The 20215-nt window shown below is 35.3% G+C and overlaps 1 protein-coding gene across 2 annotated transcripts in view; it reads right to left on the bottom strand.

Moving 5' to 3' along the window:
- The window catches only part of LOC149541949 (uncharacterized), a 34712-nt gene extending 15381 nt beyond the window's left edge, over positions 1 to 19331 (bottom strand). For both annotated transcript variants that reach the window (XM_089796997.1, XM_089796998.1), the window contains exons 1-3: positions 18936 to 19331; positions 17516 to 17624; positions 16833 to 16948 (exon numbers count right to left, since the gene is read on the bottom strand). In XM_089796997.1, coding sequence (XP_089653123.1) covers positions 16833 to 16948; positions 17516 to 17624; positions 18936 to 19184 — 474 coding nt within the window. In that variant the 5' untranslated portion in view covers positions 19185 to 19331. The remainder of the gene's footprint in view (positions 1 to 16832; positions 16949 to 17515; positions 17625 to 18935) is intronic.
- Between the last annotated feature and the right edge of the window lie 884 nt (positions 19332 to 20215).

The following is a 20215-nucleotide window of genomic DNA, read 5'->3' as shown; positions in this document are numbered from 1 at the left end:
AGATGGGAAGTCATTACTGGAATATCATGTTATAATGCTGGAGTAATTAGTGAGTTGAAGAGTTTGCTATGTATTTAATTTTATTAGTTTGAAAACCAATATTATTTCAACGGTAGCTCAATCTTCAGTTTGCATAAATTCCTTCTTGTTCATGTTATGTGGTTTTAAATCTATGCAAAGACATTAAAATCTCTTTCAGCAGTTGGTTCAGTTCTTGGGCATTTCCAGGGTGCCCATTACATTGGGGTGGCATACTTGATGAAAAAATGGTCAGTTCTCCACCACTCAGAACTTGGAAGACCAGTTATCCTTCCTATTTTCAATCCATTTCTAATAAAGTCAAACCTGATTTGCTATATGAGTTTGCCTGCAATTATTCTTAAAAGGAAATACAACTAAGTTACTTACAATGAGCAATTACTTAATTTCTGCAAGGTATATCTATGCATCTATATACTTATAATCTATTTCTATTTTTTATTTTATTGCTGATGCTAATATTTATTCCTGTCTCTGTATCTTGATTTTCCTTTTGCTTTTCAGATTTCACTTGATGCTTTAATAATTGATGATTTTAATGATGTTTGAATGATAGATTTGTTGATGCTTGAATTGTTGATGTTTGAATGATTGATATTATACTGATTGAGTCGATGGGAAAAATGAATGTTGGCTAGTTTGCTTGATTTATTTATTCCCAAATGATGATTGATGGATGACTGAATGATTTCCTCTGATTTGATATGTTAATGTTATAATTCTGTCCGATAAATTATATTATATATATGAGATATATAAATAATATATGGCAAATATTATATATGGAATAATTAACTTATGTTAAGAGTATGTGTGTGTGTGTGTGTGTGTGTGTGTGTGTGTGTGTGTATCTTGTTATATAACCATTATAATATATTAAGGGTATATTACTTGTGTTATAACTATAACAAATGTAAGTTAATATATTAAAGAGACATGTCTCTTCAAGAGACATGCCTCTTTATATCACATATATATTCATTTGTATAGTAACTTGAAAGACACATAAAATATCCACAAGCGCTATTACAAGTTACAGAACAGATTAATCGATCCTATCGTTAACATGATAATTTGATATATTGGTGAATTATGATTGAATGAATGTTGAATTCATAGATTCAATGAGTGATGATTGATAAGTGATGCTTGAATGCTTAGAATGATGTCTCCTTATACATTATTAGTGAAAGTGTAACCATCTTTCAGTGAATTATTCACAAGCCTCTATTGCTTCCTTTCGAGAATAGCAAATTATTTTCCCAAATTAATCCACACTTGGATGTCCTCCTCAAATAAAACCTTCTCCCCTTTATATCTAGCAATGTGAGGGATAAGTTAAACTTCTTCATCATGGCTTTCCTTTCAAGAGTCCCAACCTTCCACAATTACCCCCGCTTAAAGAGTAACCATTCATAATCTATGCCCTTTTAAAAAAGTCACAACCTTCCACAATTACCACCTTTTGAAAGAAAACAACCCTTCATTATTTCAGCACTTTAAAAGAGTCGCAACCTTTATATTAAGATCGTCTACATCGGGTGCTCCTTAAGAGTAACAATTACAACTTATTCAAGCTCCTTTCAAGCAATCACACTAGAAACAACAATTGGAAGACCAAGAGTCACAACTTAGAATCCACTTCTTACAAATGAGACGAATACAACCAATAGAAGACCAAGAGTCAACTTAGAATTCCACAAAGATGTCGCTCTTGGGATTTGAACCAAGGTGTCCACAATGAGAACTCATTGCTTCAACCAAGCTAAACCCAATGGACAAGCGTCACAACCTTTCCCATTTACCACTCTTTAAAATTGTACAACCCTTCATAATTCCTGCCCTTTGATAGTCGCAACCTCTCACTAATTACCACCCTTTGAAAGTGTACAATCCTTCGTCCTTTCTGCCCTTATTTTATTCATATTCCTGTCTTCTTCCATTAATCCTTCCTTGATTGACATGCTCTTTCTTCCTTTCTACCTCTCCCCCTTCAAATGAACTCTTCTCCTTTTACATCTCATGTTTTAGGGAGTCACAACTCTTAATTTTGTGTCTTTTGACCATTTATTAATCTTAATTAAGTTCTGACTACATTGCATTATATACTTTTTACGTACTTCTATTTTATTATCACTATTTATTATTAAAACTTATTTCACAAAGGGTACATTACAGCACATCAAACTATTGCACAACAAAATGCATGCACAAGTTGGGCTCAGGAACTGCAAAAAGAAAACACAATATTTTTAGGTGATGCAAGATGCTCTTGCGTAACAAATTTCAAAGGAAGACACAGGCCAAGCAAAAGCAGCAGGCATCATAAATAATCATAATAGCAATAATTACTAAATTTTGCAAAAGATATGGGATTCAATATACATAAAATGATTATATTGAGTGATTACAATTGAGTGGCCTTATTAGTTATTGAGTTTGATAGCATTCTTCGATAGAGAGTCATACTCCATTGGGAGTTGTAGTCAGCATGCAATGACTATTGTATTGTTTTGATGCTATTGCCTATCTGACTTGTTGACATGTTTTATGCCATAGACAACACAAAATAAAATATCATGGGTACTCTATCCTCTCTTGAACAAAATCCTCCTCTAATGTGCTAAACAAGCGAACTGTGTGAACACAAAGACAACTCCAAGGTTTTAATTACATGTGATTTTTTTGTTCAAAATAGATTCTTGTGGTACGATGATTTGTTGAAAACCTTCAAGGGGAATTACGCTAGGTATTCAAGATTTCATCAAGTTTTAACTTTTAAATTTCCTTTTTCTGTTTTTTTTAATTTATTCTCTGGGTTTAACACTTACAAAGACTTCTAAAACGAAGTGTAGAGAGGAGGTTCGATAGATTATATTAAACCCTAAACTAATTCTCTGAACAAATCCTATGAAATCTAGAGACAAGGCTGCAAAAGGGGAATCGAAAAGCTATCCTTGTTTCACCAAATTCAACAACTCCACAAGAATGGTGCAACCTTCTAAGGTATTCTAATGATTTTCACATCCCAAAAATTCACCAATATTCAAACAATGAATACAATAATGAAAGTTAAGTTTTTCTATCATAGGTTCAAACTAACTTTGCACAACAATTGAAAATAATCCAACCATCAAAAGTATGACCATATTGATTCCACAATGAAATTCCCATTAAATCCTCCATCTTTGTCAACCCTTGATTGTTTACTTTGCATTAGACCTACAAAACAACATTGAGAAAATTGTAAATAACTTATTATAATGACTTCACCAATATTACTTTTAATCTGAAAATGGCTTTATGAAAGGTTTACGTGCTTGGTAGATGGGAGACGAGTTGTGAGAAAATTCGAAAAGTGGTGGAAATCCTCCGAGCAAAAGATTTCCCCCATGGAAATCCTCAAGCTCCAGGATTTCCCCCCTCTCATTTCTCCCCAAACTCAAAAGACTTTGCCTTAAGGACAAAGTGATGTGGTGCAAATTTGGTTGTGGGGGATCCTTGCTAAGGCCGCAAACTGATTAATGCAATGTTAAAACAATAAAGAGATCCTAAGTATAATTTTTGCAATCATGTTTGGTGGATATCCTCTAACCAGAGGACTCCTGTCGTGGAATTCCTCTCTCCTTAGGATTTTCACCCTTCTCCTCAAAGACTCAAAATTGATCCAAAATCACGATAAAGCATGACAACTTGAAAATGAATAACATGAAGGGTGCAAGATAGCAAGTCTTTGGGAGTTTCAAGTAGGAAGTCATGTTTGGTGGAAATCCTCTAACTAAAGGATTCCCACCATGGAAATCCTGAGAGAGGATTTCCACCCTTCTCCTCAATGACTCAAAATGATCCAAAATCATGCTAAGGCATGGTAACTTGAAAATGAATAACACGAGAGGTGCGAGATATGCAAATTTTGGGGAGTCTAAATAGGAAATCATGTTTGGTGGAAATCCTATGTCCTTAAGATTTCCACCCTTCTCCTCAATGACTCAAAATTGATCCAAAATCATGCTAAGACATGGCAAATTGAAAATGAATAGCATGAGAGGTCCGAGATGGCAATTTTTGGGAGTCTAAGTGGAAAAATCATGTTTGGCAAAAATACTGTCCAGAGGATTCCTACCCACACCAATCCTGCCAAGACCAAAATTCCACCACCTTCCAAGGCACTCAAATCTGGTCTAAGGCATGAACTCAACATCATGAAGAAAAATGGAGCAAGAAATTGTCAAGGAAAGGTCAAAATGAGATAAGTTTAAGTAATGGCATTTCAAGAAAATCATGTTTGGTGGAAATCCTCTGACCAAAGGATTCCCAACATATTAATTCTCAAAATTTCCCCATTTTACTTTGTGCGGAAATTGGCTCCAAGCAAGTGTTAGAGTTGAAGAATGATGAGTTGAGGAGAAATTGACTGATTATAAGGGAAGTGTTAGAAATTGTTGAAGGGGGGACTAAATCATGTTGGTGGAAATCCTCTGACTAAAGGATTCCCATTGTGGAAATCTTATCTCTAGAGGATTCCCACCACAATAATCCTCCCAACTTGGAATTTCCCCCTTTAACCTCATTTTCCTCGTGCAAAATGAAAAGCAAATCAAATGGGTGGATCAGAGAGTTGTAGGAGAAAGGAATTGTAACGCTAAATGACTAAAATTGGTATGAATTTGTTTATCATGCTTGGTGAAAGTCTGCTGACCAAAGAATTCCCACTATGGAAATCCTATCACCTTAGGATTTCCACCCAAGAACTTTGTCTTCCAAGCCTCAAGAAATACCCGAGACATTGGTCATTGCAAGAAGATTGAAAGGCTTAATCTTGAATAAGAGAAATCCATTTTGTTCATTATCAATGTGATCTTATTTTCAGATATCTTTCACAATACTCAGTGCAACTTTCTTTTTTGTTTCGCAAGGCGAAAGATGGAGATGATGTTAAGGCTGAGCTGGAGACTTCATGAGGAGAACCAAGTAGATGCTACTAGAAGATGGCTCAAGCTCGAGGACTCAAGTAAGAAGGAAAGATTCATGATCAAGCTATAAACCCACAAATTCAGGTTGAAATCAAGAGGAAATTTGGGAAAGCAAAGAAGGTCCAGCTACATGGGATCGTCTTCAAGGAGAATCAAGAAAGATCAAGTTCATGGGTTCATGAAGATGCAAGTGATTCAAGTCAAGATCATGAAGAAATTTTGAAGGATGAAGAAAATCTCAAATGTTGAGAGATACTTTCTAACAATCAAGCAAGAAATACTTGCAATCTTAACAAACATCTTATCAAGCCAAGATTCCAAGCATAGGATAAGGATGAGGTATCACAGAGTTGTCTCCTCCAATCAGAAAATTCTAATTTCAAGAACAAGCAATCACAACACACCAAGTGTCCTATATTCCCATTGATTGTAAAAATCTTTGTAATTTTCTTATTGGCCCATGCATTGGTGCCCTCTTGTAATTGACTGCAAATTTGGCAACCCTAATTAGGGTTTGTGGGAAGAAATCTCAGCCTTGATCTTAGATCAACCTTGGCCCTTCATTGTAGTTGAACACATATAAAAGGCCAAGGCCTCCTCATTTGTAAAGAGTTGATTTATTAGGGAGGAAGTAGTGGTGAAATTAGAAGCTAGAAAGCTAGAAGTAGATTAGAATAGGCAAGCTAAGGGGGAGACTTGATGAATTGTTGCTATAATGCTTGTCAAAGAAACTGATAATTCATTGTTGGCTCTTCATGCTGGATTACTTAGTATTGCTTTGTAGTGTTGCATGGTTTTCTCAATCTTTCACTTGGTGTAGATTTATTTTCATGTTGAAGTAGTTTAGTTGAATGGAAGTTGTTGTGGATACTTGTTTGACTTGAACAAATCCGAGTCACTAGCCTATTGTTGATGGTAGGAGTGCCTTGTATGGTAACTTGATAATTGAATGGACTTAACCTTAATTGATGTTGAGTCTTTAGTTTGCATCTATTTGATGGGATTGGTGAGGAGATATTGATATGAAAACCATTTGAGTGTTCCTTAGAAGATTGCACCATGTAGATGGAGACACTGGTGAGTTTTTAATTTGCATCTATTTGATGGAATTGGTGAGGAGATATTGATATGAAAACCACTGAACTACTCCTTAGAAGCTTGCACCATGTGGGTGGAGTCACTAGTGAGATTACATCTAGTAGAGTCCAAATCATCCATGATTCCTTGCATTCGCAATTAAGAGTAGAAGTTTAGTCAATTAAAGTTTGAGTTGACGTGGAAGGTTTTGAAGACCAAAACTACATTTTCTTTGGACATTGTGAAGCAAAATCTTTAGAAATGCAAATAGTTGATATACATTGAATGAACAACGTAAGTCCCCTATTCACTGAGTGAGGGTCCACAATTGAAGGAACCTTGAAGTCATTTCATGATCTTACGTTGCGAGCTTAGCATAAGAGATGACCTTATATCAAGGGGGGATTAAGTAATTGATGTTTTATCTTGAAACATCGAGTATTTGACTTTGCAAGTTGTAGTGGACCAAAGCTCACATCAACAAGCAAACTTTATCATGTGTTGAGAAATTAACCATGTCTTTGACAAATTTTCAAAACTCATATACATGGGTGGACTTCATGACATAAGGAATTCCTTGCTTTTCTTGATCAAACGTCATCACAATTTTAGAAATCCCCCCCCCCCCAAGTACAATTTTCGCATTGCTAGAACTTGGGCGAAACACCTTGAAATTTTTAACCCAATTCGAACCCGCAGCGAACTAGGCCCTGCAGATAGCCGGAAAAGTGTTTTATGAGCAATTTTTAATTTCTTTTTGGCGTCTACAAAACCTAAAAGTTGTTATTAATTACTTTTGTGCCCTCTCATTGTCATTTTATGTTTCTAAACAAGTTATTTTGTCTTAAGGAAGAGCACATAAGTTTTTGAGCAAGCATCTGGTTGTGCAAGGAGGAGTTTGAAGATTGATTTGTTGGTGTTCTTCAAGTGTCTGTGCATCGTTCATACACATTTGCAAGCTTGCAATGGCTGGAAAAGATAAGATCTTATTCCATTTGCTATTTTTTTTTCATTTTTACATTTCTCTTTAGTACAAGACCACCCCTTCTTTAGTACCGCAGCGGACACTAACACTGAATCTGTCCCCGTTGTACACAAAAGAAAGGGGCCACTAGAAACTGCTTTTCAAAATATGGGCCAAGAAATTGTTGACATTAAGGTGGGAAGGTGCTTGTATGCAAATGGGTTGTCCTTTAATGTTGTCCACTCTCCATTTTGGAAGGACATGTTTAGGGATGCCAATGGAGCTCCAAAAGGGTATTGTGGCCCCGGGTATGAGAAAGTGTGCACCACCTTGTTGGATGACGAAGTCCAACGGATTGAAAATCAATTGAAGCCTATAAGGGACTCATGGGTTGAGACAGGGGTGACAATTCTTTCAGATGGTTGGAAGGATTCCAGGAACCGTCCCTTGATCAATGTCCTTGTGGTGTCCCCTAAAGGGGCAATGTTTTTGAAAGTGGTGGATTGTGAGGGCAAAGTAAAAGATGGGCCATTTATTGTTGATATCCTAATTAGGGCCATTGAACAAGTGGGTGCAAGAAACGTTGTCCAAGTCATAACAAACAACGCAAATAATTGTAGAGCAGCAGGTTTGTTGGTTGAATCACGATATCAACATATCTTTTGGACACCTTGTGCAGTCCATTCACTCAATCTTATGCTACAAAAGATTGGGAACCAAATTGAGTGGATCAAAACAATGTATGAAGAGACTGAGGACATACAAAATTTTGTCACAAACCACCACATGACCCAATCTCTTTTCAGGAACTACTCAAAATTGGAGCTATTGAAGGTAAATGAACTTGAACTCAACTTAGTAATTTAATTTTTAATATTTGACAATTTCTGATTTTTAATATTTTACTTGTGGAATGTGTATACTTTTCTAAAATATGAATCTAATAGTTCTTGTTTTTTGCTCTAATTTATGTCACAGGTTGCTAAGACCCGTTTTGCATCACATATAATCGTCTTAAGATGACTTGTGCAATTGAAAGATGCACTTCAAGGTATGGTAATCAGCCACAATTGGGGTGTATGGAAGCAAAAGAACACTGAAAGGGCAAACAAAATAAAGGATAGGCTATTGGCTGAGTCATGGTGGGAATGTGTGGAATATCTCCTTAAGATCACCGAACCCATTATGAGCATGCTTAGGTACACTAGCATGGATAGGCCTTGCCTTGGAGAGATCTATGATGGCATAGACTCAATAATTGAGAAGATCAAGCAAGTTATAAATGAGAAGGAGCAAGATCCGCAAGAGACCTTTTTCAAACAAGTGCAAAAAATTATTAATGAAAGATAGAACAAAATGACCACTCCATTACATTTGCTTGCCTATGCCTTGACCCCCAAATACTATAGCTCACAATATTGTGATCTACCAGCAAGGTTGCCACCATATAGAGATATGCAAGTGTCTGATGGGTACCAGGCAGCATTTAGAAGAATATTTCCTGATGATGATATGAGAGATGAAATAATGGATGAGTTCATAGAGTTTGTCAATGCTAGAGGTCTAAGTAATGATGCTCTTTGTCATCAATTCAAGAAGGATGCTTGTGGTTGTTGGTACCTCCATGGCCAAATATTCCAAACATCGCAGCCCCTTGCAATCAAAGTCATATCACAAGTAAGTTTTATTTTAAAAGAATTAGCTCACTTTATCTTCAAAAGAATCATGACTAGAAAGTGATTTTTAATTTTTTATAAGATTGAATTATTTCTTTATTAATTGTTTGCCCAATGTTGTCTTTATAGATTGCTAGTTCTTCTGCATCAGAAAGAAATTGGAGCACCTGTTCTTTCATCTACTCGATGAAGCGCAATAGGTTGCAATCAAAAAAAGCAGAGAACTTGGTATTTGTGCATAACAACTTGTGCCTTCTTTCGCACAAGATTCAAGAATACAAAGAAGGGGAGACAAAGAAGTGGGATGTAGGTGTAGAGATTGCAGACTTGGATGCTGTCACTACTCGGCTTACAATTGATGATTTTGATGACTTTGATGTCAATACCATTGTTGATTCTGCTTTTGATCCCGTTGGCCTTAGCGCAAGTAATACTAGAGAAGAAGATGAAGATTGAAGAACTTATAACTAAGAATATTAATATATTTTCATTGCATTAGTTAAAGAATGAACGTGAAATAATGATACTTGAACTTCATATTTTAAATGCTTTGAATCTTTGATGTTGAAGTTGATTGAACTATGTTACTATATGATGGTATGATTACTATGATTACAAGTTTAACTGTTTATGGTGTTTTAAAGTTTTTGTTGTTTAAATGTGTTTATGCTACTATGCTACATTCTAATTTTAACTCATGCTTCATAAAAATGTATGAGTATATATATACATACATATATATATATATATAATTTTTACATGTTTTTGTACTAACGAACCCAAACAAACCCAAACCCCTTTCCAAAATTTTGTCGCAATTGCGAACCGGTTCTCGAATTTCGAACTTGGCACCGAACCCGAACCGGCAACTTGGGAAATTTCCAAATTCACGAGGCAAAGTTTAGGTTGATTCAAGGAATTTCATGCTTGGTGGGCATAAAACATAACATTTTAGCACATGTATATATTGTTAGGATGTTTTAGAGTGGTTTTAAATCTCTAGGAGCTATAAGGAGATTCCAGATTTTTGAAGATCTTGATATTTTCCAACTCAACCACATTTCGATAATAAGCACGCTTCCATCAGTATTCAATTCTATAGCTTTTTTCCAAGATTTCTAATAAATATAATATTGGAATAAGGATTTTCCAAGAATATTCACAATTTTTAATGCTTTACCTCGTTTTGAAATCTAGAATTTTTCACCACGTTCATGTTTCTACATAAAATCCCAAATGAACTTTAAGTTGAAAATAGGAATTTTATGCTTGGGTTATTTCTCACTTATCTTAGTTGCAAATGCAAGCTTTGGTCTTTCCAAAATAGAAACTTCTAAAAGAGAAATTTTGAAAAAATGGCAAAAAGCAAAAAGCAAACTAAAATAAATGCAAACCCCAATTGGCGTATAAGTGCAAAAAATGAAACTTTTGAAAATGCAAAGAAGCTGAAAAAGGCAACTTTTCCTAAAAAATACTAGTTGACATTGACCTCAAGCAATATTGATCTTCATCCCTTGGTCATTCTAAATAGCTTTGTGGCATCAAAATACTCATTTGATCATGCTTTATTTCTTTTACAATTTTTATGACACTTGAGCTTGGCAAAACTCTAAACTCTAAACTAACAAGAGATGGGAGACTCAAACAAAAACACCTAAACAAAACCCTAAAAAGCAAAAAAAATATTATTACATCACAACATGACTGAATTAATTTGTATATTAAGTGTTTGTCAACTTTGGGTAGTTATAGGTGTCAATTAGTTGATGATCTTGTTCCTCTTGGCAATGTCGGGTTTATTAAAATAGATTTTGTAACATCAAGGAAAGCAATATGATATAGTAAGATCAACTCCAAGCCCTGGCTAATCATCTGTGGTCTTCTTCAACAATAATTGCATCTAGTATGCATTATCATACCCAACTCTGTTATAAATTCATTTAATTAATATATTAGATACTGCAATAAGCATTTGATGATGTTCCCTTTAAAGAAATCAACTCAAATTTGAGCAAGACATGCCCTTGAATCCTAATAAAGGCAACAAGAGGCAACAAGGTGGTCAAGACCATGAGAATCATTCAATCTTAAGGAGCATCGAGCAAACAGAACAAAGGAAAACATTATGAGAAATGTGTGCGGAATATAAAACCAAACGATTCCCAAGTCGGAACCCTTCCCAGGGATGTAGCCAAGTTGAAAAGTCAAGACAAGCTTCTCTACACAAGGGAAGTTGAAAGACAAAGTCATGTTCTTTTATAGAATTGTATGAGAGTCACCTCAGTGCATTGAAAATTTGTTATCAACAGAGAAGACATCGAGCTAAGGGTGTATAAAAGAAAATATGAATGCAAAACAAGTGCATGGAAGGTTGAAGCCAAGGATTCCTACAAGGCCAATAGAATGAGTGAAGCGCCAAAATTTTTTAATCAAAACTCTCTAGCAAGAATTTCCAAGCACTATGTTTGCATCGAAATAAAACCATGGGAAGCCCTAGTGATGAGAAGCAAAAGTTGCCCAAGTTTACACAAAATGCATCGAATAATCCCATTAAGCACTATAAGACTAGTGAAAAAATCTTGACAAAAAATGGGCAAGATAAAGAAATTTGACCGCGATTATTTCCAACCATCTTGTGAGGTGTAGTGATTGACTAGTAAAAAGTGATTTGCTCATTGAAAGTTTAATTCCGTCATTAAAAGAAAAGATCAAAGCTAGTAGCACTCTTTCTTATTTCGAAGCCTATAATTGAGCGACGAACATTGAAAGTGTAAAAAGCAACTAATGAACTATGGTGTGCTCAGGGTGTATTGAGAAGCACAAAAGAATTTTTCCTAAAGAAATGATTTGTGAAATTTGCCAAACTATCGATGATTCAATAAAAGAAAGCCGATACAATTTGAAAATTAAGAGAGTACTCTTTATATAGGGAGAACCATCCACTCCCTCGAAGCTACGAGATGCATCTCCACGCAATTATCAATGTCAAAGAGGGCAAAATCAAATCTAGTATGACCCCAAAGGACACCCTCTCATACAACGTTGACAATGTACTGAATAGGGACACTTTGTGAGAAATTGCCAAAACAAGCAAGAGCAAGTGCAATTATTGTGCAAATGGTGTGGCCCTAAAGACCATAAAGACACTAAATGTCCAAAGCAAAAAATCTAGCATCAACCTAGTTGATGTTAACAGGAAAAATTTAGTATTGCTCATTACTTGTCACTAGCAAAGAAGGTTTTGTCCCCAAACCAACATACAGAAAAAAGAAAGGCTTCATAAAGCAAGGGATGAAGTGGAGAATGTTATGGATAAGAAATAATGCCACTCAAATGCAAACACAAGTACGAGAAGGGGTCAAACACAATCCAAGAAGAATAATGGAAGGCAAATACATCAAATCAATGTACCAATTAAAATAGTAGATTTATTACAAAGTAGTCTTGAATTTCAAAATGTTATAGTGTTGGGAGAGAATGAGATGGTGTGTGCTACCACCAAATTGGAATTTGGTGAGGTTGAAAATCCAATAACTGAACCTCTCAACCAAATGATTGATTCAATATGCACAACAAAGAAACCAACCATAGTGAATAAGGAGGTGCTTGGAAGGAATCTCAATAGTAAAATTGTTGATGACAAGTATGGTGTAAACATACCTCCATGAGATACTTGGAGAAGCCTTGGCAAGTCAAGTAGTTGTCCCCAACATTTCAACTAGTTGGTACAAATCAACAAGGTATTAACCACTAAGGCACTTGGAATTTTAGTAGGACAAAAAGTCATTGCATTAAGGAAAAAGCCTGCAATACATTGTAAGGTTGGTTGGTAGCAACCAAAGTCCATCACAATTGGAAAAATAAGACAATCTTGATTGGAAAGGAGACTTTAACATATTATATTGATTTAAAGAACCAAGTCATCAATGTCGAAGAAGCTTCCTCAAAATTGCCAAGTTCAAACTTCAAAGAAGAATGGACAAAGAGTCCAGGCATAATGGAACCAAGCGACAAGAATTTTGGAGGTACTATCATGTTTAGGGGATGAAATGAATCCTCTTTGTGGCTTATTTCAATGGCAATTGAAGAGTTGAGTATTTAGAACGAGTTGTAATCTTCCTGAAACTACAACTTGCAATGAACAGCAATCAATAAAAGAAAGAAAAACCACTGATAGACCATCTTAGCGTACTAAGAGCAATTATTAAAAAAGAAAGACGAGAATACGAAAGAGAAATTTTATTAAATTACTGAAGAAGAAAAATATGAGGGGAAATCATAAGGTTTGGACACTTTATTATCATGTTGCACAGCAACATAAACTAAGGTTTCAATCAATAAAGGGAATACAACAAATCATACAACTTCCTCATATCATACAACATTAACAAATAGAAAAAGCATCACCAACTCCTGATTACCTGGTATGCCCACAATATCAACTCATCCAAATCGTACAACCTTCACTGTTTCCACACACATAGCAATGTTTCACTTATACCATACACCCATTTCACACATGAGAATTCATCATCCCCTCACAAAACATACAATTCCCACCTTTTCATATCTACTGCCTCCCCTTTATATCATCATATAGTCTCCTTGGCGACATCAGCTTACAACCTCATTTGCACATTGAGCATTATCAATGTTTGCCATATCATGTAGTGGTGACGAGTTCTTGCCTCTTCGTATGACAAACCTATGTAGCGACATACGAGAGTTTCTACAATTTAGAGCAGACATCACATTGTACGTCCTGCACTCATCATACAACAACATTTATTCAATGTTGTACAACGATCATCATCCTATAACATACGACAATGTTGTTCAATCACCTAAGATCCTATTGCATGTACACCCTCATTCTTCAAACATCGTCCCATACATCAACTCATCTTCCTACATATCATACAGCTCTAATTACCCTTTACATAATGGGCCATTCCTTCCTCTAAAACTGCAGTTTGTGGCAAGTAACCTTTCACATCATAGGGCAGCATACCACTTCCAAGCACCTTAATTTCATCATCCAATAGCAAGCAATTCTCTCCACTATTTGACAACATGATTCTTAATCCATCTTTTGCATTATACACCTTCCTTCTTGGGTTGACATCACATGTTGCCTAAACACCACAAAATCTCTATTTTCTAGCTTTGTCAGCATAGCTTTTTCTTTTTTTTTTCAAAAAATATGAAAATTATATGTACCATGGAGGTCTTCCTCAAAACACCATGAGGGGCAGCCCCATTGGGTGAGCTACTACAAACCCTACAAGAGGTATTACCCCTTGGCATACCACTTCCAACCACATTAATTTCATCATCTAGTAGCAAACAATTTCCTTCACCACTCAACAACATCATTCTCCATCCTTATTTTGCATTCTACAACTTCCTTTCTAGGTTGACATCATATATTGGCTAAACACTCCAAAATCTCTATATATGGTTGACAGCATTGCTTTTTGCCTTCTAAAAAATCACAAAAATGATTTGAGCCATGAAGATCTGCCCCAAGACTGCGGCTACCCCAAGACCCCACAAGGGCAGCCCCATTAAGTGCACAGCCCCAACTCCCACTAGGAGGGTTGCCCCTTACCCTGTAGGAGCTACTACTTTGACCCCCATTACACTCATTTCATTTGACAAGTACAGTACAATATGAGATTGCAAGATATAATTCCAAGTTTGTGTACAAGCCTTAGTTTACTATATTCTCATCAATCTTCTGTGATATTACTTTATGTTTAAATGTCATTTGGAAGACAACATTTTCTTTTGTGGGAGCAAGATGCAATCAATGTACAATGTCTATTACTATTTTCGGTAATATTAGTTATCCACCCATTTATTCATTATTCATATTGAGTGTTTGTCAGCTTCAAATAGTTATGGCTTCACATAGTTACAAACTTGCAAGCATCAAGCAAAGTGTCGGCTGATAGACGATTGTGTTCCTATTGGTAACTATTGAATTCTTTAAATAGATTGTGTATCAACAAGGATGTAGCATTTGATCTAGTCAAATCAACTCTAATCCCTACCTAACAATCTTCGGTCTTCTTTTGTAATAATTTTGTGTGCAAATAAAGATAATTTTGAAACTGTATTTGGTACTCAAAGTCATATCTATTATTGATTCACGAATTTATTTTACTAGATTAGAAAAACAAGATTTGGCTAATAACCATTTCTAAATTCCTTAAGGGAGATAGCTTATATGATCATCAAAGAAAATTAAAAATGTGGTTGATACTTCTGAAATTGTGGACGGTAGTCAATGTTTGTAGAAAATCAGCATATTGTATAATTAAGAAATTGAGTCATCTAAGTTTCTGAATTGTGGCATTATGATATCAACATTCTAATTCAATAATAAACTATTGAATGTGTTCCAATTTATCAGTAGATAGCATGATTGCAAAGGACATTTTATTTAACACAGTATGCCCTTGCTTGTTCAATGGAAAACAAGAGAAGTGAAAAAAAATTCCAAACTGCCAGCTTTACCTTAACATGATACCAGCAAAATCAACAACTTTGCTAAGCAAAAGGTAATCTGCTTTAAGAGAATGTTCTTAACTGCTAAGTCAAGACAATAAATGCTAGTTACTGCAAGGTGAATAAGGAAAAGGCTTATCTCTTGGAAAATGATTAACAACATTAAGTGGCAAGTGAACAATTGTATGGTGCCTCTCTAAAGATCACCTCAAAAGCATAAGATAGCAGAAAAAATAAGACTGGAGACAAGTGGAAAACTAAAATATGTAGCACTGAGGGAGCTTAAAGGGCATTTTCCCGACTCGACAACATCTAGTAGTAGAACATTTGTACAAAAATGTAATACCAAAGTACACAGGGAAACAAATGTGATTGTTAATGAAAGATAGCAGAAAAAATCAAGATGGAGACAATTGGAAAACTAAAACATATAGCACTGACAGAGCTTAAAGGGCATTTTCCCGACTCAACAACATCTAGTAGTAGAACATTTGTACAAAAATGTGATACCAAAGTATGCAGGGAAACAAATGTGATTGTTAATGTTGAAGACGAAAATAAAACAAAATAAGGAGCATACAGAATTAATCACTAAACAATAAGAATTTAAAGTTGCAGAAAAGAAAACTGGATAAGAACCAGGAGCAGAACTTTGATCAGTTTCTGAAAGAAGACCTCAAGAAGTTTGACAAGGGAATTAATAATCCTAAGAATAAAATGCAGAGCTCAAATTCAACTGTAGGTCCTTAAAAGGAAGCTCTATCAACACCAAACTGTAGTTAAGGTTCTATTTTTTGGTTGTTTCCACAATGAATATAGGTTGCATTTGAAGTTTTGTTTTATAAGTAAACACCCTGATTTGCATTACCAGAATCATATTTAACCTTAATTGTTGCTATTTATCAGTGTTTTTTGGCTACAAACAAACAAATAATAATAAACATTAAAGGGTCTCCAGATTATAACTCATGCACCTATGGTGAATTGGAGCTTTACATAAATGGATTTTGTTTATACAAATCAAAATGTCATTCTATAGGGTTAGGCAACAACTTATAGCACAACGGTAAGTTGCGAACCTCTAATCTAGGATGTCTTCGGTTTGAGTCTACTCAACCTTAACAAATAACAATAATGAATCTTAACAAATAATAACTAATCTCGGCTTCGGCCCATTACCCATCAAAAAAAATGTCCTTCTATAGGTTTTTTGTTAGAGAATTCAGCTATCAGATTCTTAGAGCAGAAACCCTGCTAGCTAACAAGAGACCATAAGAGCATCAAATAATAAACCTTCTGATCTTTGATACATGTAGTGTAAAAGGGAAAGGCATTCTTATATAATGTTAATAAATAGTAACAGAGAAAAGAAATTCAGCTAGCTAATAATATCAACAGCATAATAGATAGTGAATTTCCAACAGTTGAAGAAAATTTGGTTAGCTTGTTAATTTGTGATGGGATTTATAAACCTTCAACTGGAACAGAATTGAAAGAAATTATACAAGAAACAAACATGACTCATAGATGAAGTGCATTAAAACATTTTAATACCAAAACCATCAGGTTTCCTTGTAAATTAAAACAAACCTGAGTATCAAGCAGAATAAAGCGCTCAACGGACATCCTAAGTTCAATGCCAACACTACAATGCCTTGCCATAGCTCTATTTTCTTCTGATTGAACTGCAAATGGTGGAAGTACACCTGCCAAATACAAGCCCAGAGTGTGTAAACAGATAAGAGTAATATATTTCTTCCAAAAACAAGTGTAAACACAAAAATAAAAGGCAAATGCGGAGGCATCATACTCCATAATTCATATTCAATCCTCTCTGTTTAGGACTTCAAAGGCCATTCCACAGATTAATTTCTTATTAATGTTTACTAATTACACCCATATTCATGTTTAAATTGATTTAAATAGTATAATTTACCGGGTAAGTTTTATTTGTCATTTACATGGTTTCTTGGGCTTTCATAAATTCTCAATATGTTTAACCATGTTCTTGTAATTTGATGATCATTTCACATCTACCATTTACAATTTCTCCTACAACTAGCATATTGCTTATTACATTCAGTAGTATGCTTCCGGATACAAATTTCTAAACTCCCTAGCCTCAAATCACAACCTTAAGACCCTCAAACGTTGACTTACAATTTCAATCATAACACAACCAAGCCAGATTTAAACAAAAATCGCACTACAGGATAAACTGACTGTGAAAAGATTTAATGCTTAGACCTCTTGAGTGAGGAAAATTGGCAAACCTGATGTATTCCTGTCAAAGCCATAAAGCTCATTTAAAATTGTTGACTTGCCTACCCCGGGAGGTCCCAAAACTCCAATAACTGTGAAGTCTGTATTATCTGTCACTAGCTGTACAGTCATACAATGTGCACAAGATATTGGTTAAAATAATCATCAAATGAAAATCAATTACAATCATTTTTGCAAAAATCAATTGATCTATACTAGTGATTTCAAATTCCAACTGAAAAATGACAGTTTATTACATAGATACTATATTCTCTTCAATTGCTTGTGTTCATTCTCTGCACCTGGGTTGGCCTATTTCTGTATTGTTAGTATTTCATTAGCCCATTTTTGTGTTGTTTTACTTTATTAGTATTTTCAGTGTTCCCAAAATCCACATAGCGCGGGAGAGGAACAAAACATCCCATTCCCATTCCCTGAGGTGTCATCTTCACGGGGGACCACTCCCAGAATTTTCATAAGGTAGCTTCTGATTAAAATTCCATTAGGCAAACTGTTAAATTGGGGGAAATATCTAGCTCGAGTTGTAAAAGTATCGACACATTCATGACATATCCCTAAGTCATGTCAGGCACAATAAAGAGTTACATTCGAGTAAGTACTCAGCTCAATAAGAAGCATCGTTGCTTACATTACAGACCCATAGGTTCAACTCCCATAAAACATGATTCAGTGCAGGAATGGAATCCAAACATTTTTATGTAATGGGGAGCTATGTGCTAAAATATAATGTATCGTGGCCTTTATTAGAGCCATAAGTTCAAATCCGGAAAAAAAAAGGATGCTAAACCGTTGAGCTCAAGCACGTGAAGCATCAAGGCATCATAAGGTACGTCCACATTCACTATTAAATTTAAGATTTAAAGAAAAATTATGAACTCGCTGGGTAGAGATGGCCATGTATGTAAACAGGTACAAGTCTTGGTTGGCAACGTCCAAATCAGTTTAAACACCATAGACCATCAAAACAGGGAAAATACAGTACCCTCGTCTGAGCAGGATTTGGCACAGCACAAAGAGGAGTGCAAGTCCCCAATTTGCCCCATGTTCCAATCTCAAGACTAACGGAATACCAGTGACAAATTGGTTAAAACATCATATCCAAATTGTTGGGTTCGGTTCCCATCTGACCCTTGCATATAACACTAGTGATACAGCTTAATTGTGGAAACTAAGAATGATAAATCCATCAAATGGGACGAGCTCAAGTGGCAATAATATTAGGCCCTCTAAAACATTCAAATCCCCGGAGACGGGATAAAAGTTCAAAAATAGATAGTATTAGTCTCACTGGGTGCATTTGACCACGAAGCAGGTATAAGTTCCCTTGATACCTAAAGCCAAAGCTCATCTAACAAAGAGAGGTTTTTTTTTTTTTTTTAAATGATGTGTGAATAGGAAACCGTTACTTACATTGAAAAGGCGATCAGGGTGGAAATCCCAAGAATCTGAGAGGAGATTTAATGAGCCATGGGGTAAGCGAGACCTAGGGTTTGCGTCATTCTCTCTATCCCTCTCTTTATCTGGTGCTTCTAATATTTTTATTCCGCCACTTTCCATGCGAGGTGCGGAGGGCTTGGCCAGTATTATTTTGGGTGTAGCTGAAGAGGAGGCAGCGGCAGAAGCGGCGGTGACACTAGCTGAGCCCGACTCTGCCACCATTTTCTTTAAACCCTTCTTAACACTAGCAGTCCTGATAGATGCAGGGAATTTTGTTCTCAAGGTAAATGCAATGAGCACCCTGTGGAAAAGAAACAAGTAAAATAAATTGGTATGATATCCGGATCGTATCCTCCTCTGTCATGAAATGCCGCCTTTGTTGAAATATATATATATATATATATATTTTAACGTAATAAACGTCCTAAGCCCTGTTTAGTGTCTTGATACACATATTTGACCTCTTTATAGGGTACACGTGTTGTATATACTGATTTGATATTGTCAAGGTTGAGAGTGTATTTTAATTATACTTATTTTATGATATTTATTTCTAATTTTTTAATTTTTTATATATGTACTTGCTATTGTACTTAGTCGGTGAAGTGGAAATGTCTATACAAGTATCAAAAGGATGTTGACATTAGGGCATGTGTGATGGCTTGAATTCGAGACGAATTGGGGTTACCCAATTTTGAATTTGACATCTTTTGCGTTTGGATCCAAAATATGGAAAGTGAATAGGAATGAGTGAATTCTCATTTACCTCCAAATTTTGGATTTCAATCTTCCACCTTAATAGATGGAATTAGAAAATGAATTTTGGATTTGGCTAAAATGAGAATTGGGACAATTCCAACTTTACCCCATTTTATCAAAAAAAATTTATGGTGGGTCATTTGTCAAGGACATTTGTTTTTGTTGAGCAAAACAGATCATTCACGAGGAATTTTGTAGAGATTTATGGTGATGAAAATTATAGGTGACTTTGATTAGTTTGTATTTTATCTCCTACTTATCAATTATAGGTGACTTTGATTAGTTTGTATTTATGTGGTATATTCTTTGCATATTTGGTTTATCTACCACTGTTTTTGTTTTGAGTGTCTCTGCATATTTGGTTTCTTTGCATATAAAGTTTATTTTTACAATGATGTTGATTATATTTACAATCGTGTCTTCTCTTTTTCATTCAATTTGGTTTGCCCTCTCTCCCCACCTTGGCCAAAGAATATTGTCTCACAACATTCCAT

Source organism: Cupressus sempervirens, chromosome 8 (assembly GCF_028749045.1).
Source record: "Cupressus sempervirens isolate cs-2001-9-10 chromosome 8, ASM2874904v1, whole genome shotgun sequence".
Taxonomy (NCBI): Eukaryota; Viridiplantae; Streptophyta; class Pinopsida; order Cupressales; family Cupressaceae; genus Cupressus; species Cupressus sempervirens.
Note: the sequence above shows the minus strand (reverse complement) of the source record. Positions and strands in the feature narration are given on the sequence as shown.